Source organism: Conger conger, chromosome 3 (assembly GCF_963514075.1).
Source record: "Conger conger chromosome 3, fConCon1.1, whole genome shotgun sequence".
Taxonomy (NCBI): Eukaryota; Metazoa; Chordata; class Actinopteri; order Anguilliformes; family Congridae; genus Conger; species Conger conger.
Genome location: NC_083762.1, coordinates 56381725 through 56392352, shown reverse-complemented (window position 1 = coordinate 56392352; position 10628 = coordinate 56381725). Strand labels below are relative to the sequence as shown.

Genomic DNA, 10628 nt, shown 5'->3' with positions numbered 1-10628 from the left:
GATCATATTCCCAGTGTTCCTGCCATCCAGACCAGGGTCAGATACATAATGTGAAATACATATGTGTGCTGGTTCAAAAATTTTAACTGTGCTGTTGCTTCCCAAAGAGACTAATTAAACAAACATGTAACTTGTTAAAAGGGAAACAATCGTATAGAAGAGTTTCTCCTGAATATTGGTGAGCATAGATGTTTCTTTTTTTTTTTAATTCACCAAGGGGTTAAAAGTATGAACGGTGAAAAATACAGTGTGAAATTAGTTCAATTTTACACACACGCATACACACATACACATGCACACACACCCACATGCAAGCACACACGCACACACGCACACACACACACACACACACACACACACACACACACGAACACACACACACACAAACATGCACACAGCCAGTCTTGCAAAAGTACAGAACACATTTTTTGCTTCTCACATATGATACTCATGTGGAGATCAAAATAAAGAGCATAGTTTTGCAAATGCTAAACCTTGAGATTGCATCTTCAAAACAGCCTTTACAGTTTCCTCCGGGTGGTTGTAGCGAAAGACACATATAATGTGATCTTTGAGATTGAAAACAGCAAAAGTGAATCATTTTTGATTCACTTTTACATTCAGTCTTCAGTGTTACATTCAAAACAGTATATTTTTAATGTATCTGAAACATTCAGTTAATAATTTTTATGCATACATACAGTGATGTGAAAAAGTGTTTGCCCCCTTCCTGATTTCTTATTTTTTTTGCATGTTTGTCACACTTAAATGTTTCAGATCATCAAACAAATTTAAATATTATTCAAAGACAACACAAGTAAACACAAAATGCAGTTTTTAAATGAAGGTTTTTATTATTAAGGGAGAAAAAAAATCCAAACCTACATGACCCTGTGTGAAAAAGTGATTGCCCCCCCTGTTAAAACATAACTTAACTGTGGTTTATCAAACCTGAGTTCAATTTCTCTAGCCACACCCAGGCCTGATTACTGCCACACCCGTTCTCAATCAAGAAATCACTTAAATAGGACCTGCCTGACAAAGTGAAGTAGACCAAATGATCCTCAAAAGCTAGACATCATGCCGAGAGCTAAAGAAATTCAGGAACAAATGAGAAAGAAAGTAATTGAGATCTATCAGTCTGGAAAAAGTTATAAAGCCATTTCTAAAGCTTTGGGACTCCAGCGAACCACAGTGAGAGCCATTATCCACAAATGGCGAAAACATGGAACAGTGGTGAACCTTCCCAGGAGTGGCCGGCCGACCAAAATTACCCCAAGAGCGCAGCGACGACTCATCCAAGAGGTCACAAAAGACCCCACAACAACATCCAAAGAACTGCAGGCCTCACTTGCCTCAGTTAAGGTCAGTGTTCATGACTCCACCATAAGAAAGAGACTGGGAAAAAATGGCCTGCATGGCAGAGTTCCAAGACGAAAACCACTGCTGAGCAAAAAGAACATTAAGGCTCGTCTCAATTTTGCCAGAAAACATCTTGATCCCCAAGACTTTTGGGAAAATGCTCTGTGGTCTGATGAGACAAAAGTTGAACTTTTTGGAAGGTGTGTGTCCCATTACATCTGGCATAAAAGTAACACCGCATTTCAGAAAAAGAACATCAACAGTAAAATATGGTGGTGGTAGTGTGATGGTCTGGGGCTGTTTTGCTGCTTCAGGACCTGGAAGACTTGCTGTGATAAATGGAACCATGAATTCTGCTGTCTACCAAAAAATCCTGAAGGAGAATGTCCGGCCATCTGTTCGTGACCTCAAGCTAAAACGAACTTGGGTTCTGCAGCAGGACAATGATCCAAAACACACAAGCAAGTCCACCTCTGAATGGCTGAAGAAAAACAAAATGAAGACTTTGGAGTGCCCTAGTCAAAGGCATGACCTTAAAAAGGTGGTTCATGCTCAAACCCTCCAATGTGGCTGAATTACAACAATTCTGCAAAGATGAGTGGGCCAAAATTCCTCCACAGCGCTTTAAGAGACTCATTGCAAGTTATCGCAAACGCTTGATTGCAGTTGTTGCTGCTAAGGGTGGCCCAACCAGCCCAACCAGGGGGCAATCACTTTTTCACACAGGGCCATGTAGGTTTGGATTTTTTTTTCTCCCTTAATAATAAAAACCTTCATTTAAAAACTGCATTTTGTGTTTACTTGTGTTGTCTTTGAATAATATTTAAATTTGTTTGATCTGAAACATTGAAGTGTGACAAACATGTAAAAACATAAGAAATCAGGAAGGGGGCAAACACTTTTTCACACCACTGTACATGCATGCGTCTTGAATACAGGATGCCTTACACAATCAAATATGTGATGCAGAGAGCAAAGGTAGATCCTGGCCAAGATAGCTGTTATTTATTCTACGTTGTGGTTAGACTGTTTTATACTCCAGCCCAGAACACACCTCTCACTACAAGTAGGACAGCTATGTGAATGCTCTTGATGAGACTGTTATCAAGCCTCCAGTGATCCTTGCACTGGCCTTGCAAATGGAGGATGCACAAAGCACTGAAATCAGAGGGTGTGACACTTATCTTTCTGTGGCAAAAGATATTGCTCGTTAAACAAAATATCTTTCTCTTTGACCCCATTTTAGAATACAAGAATATATTTTCACATTTTCTTCAGCATACAATGTAGCTAGCTCATGACAGGTACCTGCATTGTTTTTTATACAGCCTATTTATTCATTTGTAGTAAATAAGCCTGTATTTCAGTCAGACAACTCATCACTCTCTGTTGTAAGCCAGTTGAGACAACAGGGAGTGACTACAAACACCCCCCTCATAGGGGTCTTAAGAAGCAGAGTGCTAAAATGTTCTGCAGACATGATTCAGGAATAAGCAAGATAATTCAAGTAAATCAAATGTAAATGCGGCAATGGCATTCAATATGAGCAACGGCAGCACAGGAGCAACAGCATGCCAAAACAAGCAATGCAGCTGGAAGGGCCAGGCAGCACTATGACTTTAGCATGCAGAATGAGCCGGGCAGCAGGGTAGCTTTGGCATGAGCATTTCCAGAGCAGGGCCATTTGAGCTGTACAGCTACAGCTAGCTGGCAGCACAGAAAGTTAAATGAGCAAGGGCCTAAACAGGTTGGTGGTTTATATAGCCCCTCCCATTAGACGTAAGCATCAAGTGAGGGAGTCTTATTACTTACATCTATTATTTACAACTTTATTAATATCAAATAAAATAATCATTTGGAGGGCATGGCTGTAGGTAACTGTAGGAAGCGGTACAGTTCAAATCCTGTCTGCCATCAATCTACATGCAGATCCATAGATTGAAGATTACCTCAATCAATCAAAAATTACAAGTACACTTAGGGTGACCAGGTATCCCACTTTACGTTGAACTGCACAGTATTTTGACCCTTTGTGGGACATTGAGAAAATGACATTACCCTTGCTATGTGGATCATAAAAGAGTTGAAGGTGTGAAAGTATCAAAACACGTAGTCTCCAAATAAATGCACACAATCCCTATGAAGTAAATCACAAATTACGGATGAAACTATTGTTCTATGAATTCTGGATGACTGGCAGAGGCAGTCTAAACTACTGGATACAGTCCCCCTCCAAAAGTATTGGAACAGCAAGGTCAATTCCAGCCATAATTTCCTGATATTTTTATTGAGATTTGTTCAACAACTGAACATATCACCTTTTGTAAAAACCTCCCCGAAACAAACAACACCTGAAAGAAGCTGCAGTAAAAGCATCACAAAAGAGGAATGCAACAGTTTGGTGATGTCAGTGGGTCGCAGGCTTGATGCAGTTATTGCAAGCAAGGGATATGCTACCAAGTATTAAGTGTTATTTACTTTCATTTACTTTCATTTTTTTTTTCATCAATATACAGAGGTCGGGCTACATGAAACAGATTGAAACACAGAACACACAGGCAGAAAACCACTGGAAAGAAATTACAATCTGGCAAAGAACTGTGGGAAACAAGGTAGGTGTGACCAAATCAGGTAACAAGACACAGGTGAACTGAATGACAGAATAAATGAAGACTACAGAAAGTGAGACGGGACAAGAGACACAAGAACAACATGTGGAAAACAGAAATGCTAAACCGGGGAATGTAGAGCATGACAGTTGGTTTGAAAAAATCATATTAAAATGATTATTAGGGATGCAAATTGAGGAAAACCCTGAGAAGTATAGTAAGTAATATTCTAATTGCATAAGGAATAATCTAATTGCAAATATTGTATATTGTATATCATCCAGAATGCAGCAGCTCGTCTGGTCTTCAGCCTTCCCAAATACTCACACGTCACCCCTCTGCTTACTTCCCTCCACTGGCTGCCTGTCATGGCTCGCATCAAATTCAAAACATTGGTGCTAGCCTTCCAAGCAGTTAAAGGGTCTTCCCCAGCTTATCTGCAAAAAATCATCAGACCCTACACCCCTGCCAGACCTCTTCGTTCAGGCCGCTTGGCACCTCCCCCTCTCAGAACCTCCACCTCACGCTCACGACTACTGTCTGTTCTGGCTCCACGGTGGTGGAACGAACTCCCCGTTGAGGTCAGAACTATAGAATCTCTCCCCACCTTCAAGCGCAAGCTGAAGACGCACCTCTTCAAGCAGCACCTCTCCCCATCCCTCCCTACCTTAATTGTTGTCTCTGTGACTTGCTTTGTGTATCGGTATTTTTAGTTGGCTAGGTAAGCAGTGTTTGGATAGTTTTGCTCTGTTTGTTTGTTTGTTCAAAAAAAAAAAAAAAAAAAAAAAAAGGCCCTTGTCCTTATCTGTGTTGTACAGGTAGCAGTTGAAATTGTACTTACCTCTAGGGTCTTTCAGCGAACTTATCCCTGGTTATGGGTATGCACTATTGTTGTACGTCGCTCTGGATAAGAGCGTCTGCCAAATGCCAATAATGTAATGTAATGTAATGTAATATTGCATTGCTATGAATGGTCAGTGGTAATCACATCTGCTGCTGTACATCAACTCTTAAAAAAATGAGAAGACCTTTCATTAAATATACCTTCTTGTGTTTGATGGCATACCTCTATTTCAGACAGAATACCCATCGAGACATATGGGTAAGTAAGTACCGTGCTAGCAAGCATACAGTGGCCCACTATTTGTCTGCAGTAGTTAGTCTACCAGCATTTCACACCCACTTTAGTGATGGCTTTTATTGTATTCTACATTCAAATGGCATCAAGGCAAAGAGTCCCTGGTCTTGGCTATGTTTTTGCAATATGGGGTATAATGGAGCCAGTGATGTAATGTTCTCATTCATTCATTCATTATCCAAACCCACTTATCCTGAACAGGGTCGCAGGGGGGCTGGAGCCTATCCCAGCATACATACATTGGGCGAAAGGCAGGAATACACCCTGGACAGGTCGCCAGTCCATCGCAGGGCACACACACCATTCACTCACACACTCATACCTATGGGCAATTTAGACTCTCCAATCAGCCTAACCTGCATGTCTTTGGACTGTGGGAGGAAACCAAAGTACCTGGAAGAAACCCACGCAGACACAGGGAGAACATGCAAACTCCGCACAGAGAGGCCCCGGCCGACGGGGATTCAAACCCAGGACCGCCTTGCTGTGAGGCAGCAGTGCTACACACTGCACCATCCATGCCGCCATGTAATGTTCTATTCAATTCAATTTAGTTATATTTGTATTGCACTTTTTACAAAGACACTCTACAGAGTAGCAGAAGCAGATTTCCCACAATAGCAATTTGAATTAAAAATAACTGCCTTGTGGGGAGAAAAACCCTCAAACAGTGGTGAGTCTTCAATCAGTATGTTTCCTTTCTTAAACTTATGTGCTCAGTTGTGTCTTCAAACGTTCAAATAACCTTCAAACTTGCACCTATTCATAAGTAAAAGTTAAGGACAAATCACGATTGACTATTGCCTACAGTGTAAAGTATTCTGACCTAAAAGGTCTCTGTGCGAATGCAGTCACATTCTGTTGCCACTTCAACTTAAAAAAAAAAAAATCTACTTGTCTTTCAAGTTTGTAGATAATGATAAGATAATGTTTGAAAGGAAAGTAGGGCAGGAAAGAGAGAGCGAAGAGATAGATAATTCAGGCGTACATGTTTCCTCGCTTGCTTTACCTCATAGCCCTCCCACAGTCGCTCTCCTTCTTTTTTCTTCTTTTCTTTTGTGGGTAAAGAGCAGTATGTGTTAGCAGTAATCTTCTCTGTCAAATTTCCCTCCACTCATTTTTCAAGTGTTTTGTGTTTCATAATCAAGAAAACATGTTTTTGGAAATGTGAAATTCTTAGAAAAAGAAGGGGTACACATGAATAAACTGAATATGTTGAATGTGATAGAGAGTGTGTGTGTTTGTGTGTGTGTGTGTGCGTGTGCGTGTGCGTGTGTGTTTGTGCAAATGTGTGTGTGTATGTGTGAGTGAGAGATTGTCATTTTAATTTTTTCAAGATACTAGTACAGTATATGAATTTTCATTCTGATAATCCAGGAGCTCAGTTTGTTAGTGGACAAAGGAACATTTCTTTTCAAAACAACTGTTAACTTTTGAAAACTGAATTCTGAGTGAAATGAATTCTGTGTGAAATTATGTCGATTCCATAATTGGCAAACGAGCCTTCGATGGGACTCACATATTGTGAGAAAATTTATAAGATAATAATGTGTTTCTGAAGCTGACCTTCTGAATACTAGTCAAAAAATGAATAGTTTCCATGTAATCAAATTGACCTTTTTCGTTACAATGCAATGATTCACAGTAACAATCTGGTTTTCCCCTCATTTCTGTGGGGAACTTGTCTTGCCTTGTAAAGTCAAGAGGAATATTCAGATAAAAACAAGACAATTCAGTGCAAGGCATTCTGAAATAAGACTTGATGACTGGAAAATAATTGTTTAAGAGATATGCAATCTTTCATATACATGTCTGTTCTACATTTTTAAGCCCATTAATGTCATTGTAAATAGAGAGCAGATGAGACAATCATGTAAATCAAATAGGTCACATACTTATAAACCAGACCTGGAATGAGGTACTGGATCAACTTTGAAATTTGTATTTCTCATCCTTCATTAAATGTTCCACAGTTTTGTGGAGCACATAACAGGAGTCATATAATGGAGTCTTTGTTGATAGCCTGAAAATAATCATCTTTGCTCATAAGCATACTTTTGTAACTGTGTAGTTGTAAAATAGTTGCACTCCGTTTATTTTCCCATTTAGCAGTTTAATATTCAAACCATCAAGTAAAAAAAAAAGTTTATTAGATTTTGAACACATTTACAAGGATTAGTCATAGAATGCCATTTTAGAAAATTCTCCATACCGCTACATATCTATAATGCCTATGCTTACCTATACAAAAAGGTCAATGGAAATGTTCGCAAACAAGATATGCACTGTACATAATGATTATACACTCTGGGTCCTGTCACAACACAACCTATTTTTAACTACTTCTAATAACTGTCCATAAAATAGGATACTGATATATTATATACATTTTAAGAACTAATATATTTGCAATTTGACAGGATGGTCCTATGCTGATCAACAAAGGCTGCCTTATGCACAGACATCAACGCATTGACTTTACAAGTAAACCGTAGCAATAAGAATCACTTGTGCCACCTTAAATCAGGAGAGAGTCTGCCTCACGTCTTCAAACTTCCTGTTGAACTTAACCGCACTGCGGGAAGGCACAGGAAGCCTATCAGGTGTTGCTGCTGCTGTTGTCAGTTGTGGTTTTTGACGATAGCGCGGATGTTGACAGGCGACCTCTGAACAGGCTCATCACCCTCTGCTTGTAGGTCTTGATGGCGAAGAAGTAGATGACGGGGTCCAGGCAGCAGTTGAGGTTCATCAGGGAGACGGTGACCTGCAGGGACATCTTGAAAGCCTTCAGCTCCTTGCAGGAGGGTTCGCGCAGGAGCTTGAGTACCATGAACTGCATGATGTTGAGGTGGTACGGGCTGAAGCACAAGACGAAGGTCAGCAGGATCAGCAGGATGACGTTGTTGGCCTTGTGGTTTCTGGCCCCTGAGCGGCCCGTCAGGGGGTTGTTCTTGGCCGCCCGAGACAGCTTGAGGTTGATCTGGGTGTAGCAGGCCAAGATTATCCCGAGAGGGACACAGAAGCTCACGGCACAGGCCACCAGAAGCAGGTACGGCAAGGACGGCGAGGAGTCCAGCCGGAAGTATTCCATGCAGGTGCGCTTGTCCCCGGAGTGGCCCAGCATGCTCCGGAAGAGGAGGGGGGTGGTCTGGAGGAAGACCAGAAGCCACACCAGGGCGCAGATGACCCGCACGGACTCGGCCTTCCGAAGACGGAGAAGTCGGTGCGGGTGCACCATGGCCAGGTACCGGTCCAGGCTGATGCAGGTCATGAAGGCGATGCCAGCGTAGGTGTTGGTGTAGAAGATGACGGTGGTAAGCCTGCACAGGAAGTCCCCAAAGGGCCAGTCGAACCCTCGTATGTAGTAGACAATGCGGCTTGGCAGAGCCAGAGAGAACAGGGTATCGGACAGGGCCAGGTTGAGCAGGTATAGGGAGGTGGACTTAAATTTCTGCTGTTTGAGGCAGGTGATATAGATGACCAAGCTGTTGCCCGTGATGCTAAACAGGAATACCAGGGTGTAGAATATGGGGAAAAGGACTTGGGCGGTCTCCTTGCAGATGTAAACATCGCAGGTCTCGTTCGGGGCACTAGTGTTCTGATCCATTCCGTTCCCTCACAAAATCCACACTGATTTAAGGGCCTTCGTACCTGTTTAAGCACAAATCATTCCTCGTTTGGGAATTCAGACTTTTCTCCATACTATACCATGGATCTTAAATACAACCTCAATATAATCATATTTATGGGTGACTGTCTTCAACAAAAACATACATAAATATTATACATTAAAATGCAACTGTCTTAAAATGACTTAGAAAGCATTTCAAAGTCTCAAACATTTGTCTGGTTATTTTCATTATACATGCTTATGTTATGTAGCATTCATATCTCCTGACGGTTGAAAACCTAAAGTAAATAAAACGGCCAAAACTAAAACCAAAACTGCACAAAATGCACAAAACTACGAATACAATTGAAAATCACTAAATGTATAAGATTTGATACTTACAATAACTTGTAAAATCTTCGACAGTCCAACAGATATTTCTCACTGTGTGTCCTCACAGAAGGTTAATGCTGAACTGAAGGAAGGATGTCTTCAATGAAACATAAAACAGTGTCAGACTCCTTTCATGTCACGCCCCCATATGACTAATGCAGAGCAAGCAGGTTAGCTGCATTTCGAATATCTGCAAGGAAGTTTTTAAAAGTAGTTTACAACACCAAAGTGCAGGATAAAGAATGTTTTCACTTATTGGTGTGTTACAGTGTATTATTGACGTCAATAAATTCCCCTACTGCTAACCTCAGTAGATGGAGCTTAACTTAAGTGAAAGCATATACACAGTAAAATGTCATGTTAATTCAACTCTAACTGTAAGAGTGGATTTAACACCAAACATTTTACTGTGCATGTTTGTCTGGGAACAGAAATGTACTGTACAAATGTACAGTTTGAAACTGTGTGAAAAGATTTCCCATGCAAAATAAATAATTATACTTTATGTCCAAATTGATGACTGTTATGGGTGGTATTGGTGTGTGAAATTATTCTGTTCCTCATTTTCCCATGAATCATCATTAACCCTGAACCCATGATATGATGGAAACATTACATTCAACAATTTTGAAGACCATAACATCAGCAGATGATTTACGTTTAATTATTCTTATAATGATCACTGTTCATGTAATACAATCTTTGTTCCAAAATAGTATGAAATGGATCAGATTATTTTGTTGTTATATGTGATTTTATATTTTCTGCAAACTGGAAATGATGCAATATCCTCAATGTGGGTGCACAACCACATTATATCTTAAAATAGCAAGTGGTTCAGCCGCATATGGTGAAGAATGAATATAGAGACCGCCAACAACACTTTAACCCACTTTGCTAAGTTGCAGCTGTTGCACATTTTTAAATGCATAGTTTTAAGGCTAGAAGCATGCTAAACACAGGAACATGACGGATTGATGTTGAGTTTTGATCACAATTACCTATATACTGTAAGCAGGAAACTGCATACATATAGAGTGGATAAAAATGAAGAAAAAAGGCTGTGTATAATAAATAACAGATAATAATCTATATATTTTGGAAAACTATATAGAGCAGTTATATTTACTTTCAGGTTTCAATGTTTTTTTATTCAATAATCTCATTATTTCCGAAAATCACAATTATTGTAAATAAAATCAAACAAAGTGAAATTGGCAATACAATTTTACTGAATTTTGTTAATCTCAGTCTAAACTATATTATGTCATTCCATCTCTTTCTGTTTGTAATGTTTTGTCTGTTTGTTTTTGTGTTTTTCTTGTTGTTTATTATCATCATTCATGTCTGGTTTATTGTTTTCCATTACAGGTATTGGATTTGTGATCTGTGTCAGTCTGTGTCTGAATTTTTCTGAGCCTGAGTCACTCATGTGTCTCACCTGATGTTCAGTTGTTTGACTGCCCTCACTCCCATGCCCTGCCTAGTTTGTCTCATTCCCCTGTGTATTTATACC

At 40.1% G+C, this 10628-nt stretch overlaps 1 protein-coding gene across 1 annotated transcript; it reads right to left on the bottom strand.

The window, feature by feature from the left end:
- Nucleotides 1-7424: 7424 nt before the first annotated feature.
- LOC133125112 (G-protein coupled receptor 183-like) lies at nt 7425-9182 on the bottom strand. Its single transcript, XM_061236841.1, has 2 exons — nt 9122-9182; nt 7425-8760 (listed from the first exon to the last, which is right to left on the bottom strand). The coding sequence occupies exon 2, from the start codon at nt 8714-8716 to the stop codon at nt 7709-7711; it is 1008 nt and encodes a 335-aa protein (XP_061092825.1). The 5' UTR covers nt 8717-8760; nt 9122-9182; the 3' UTR covers nt 7425-7708.
- Nucleotides 9183-10628: the final 1446 nt, after the last annotated feature.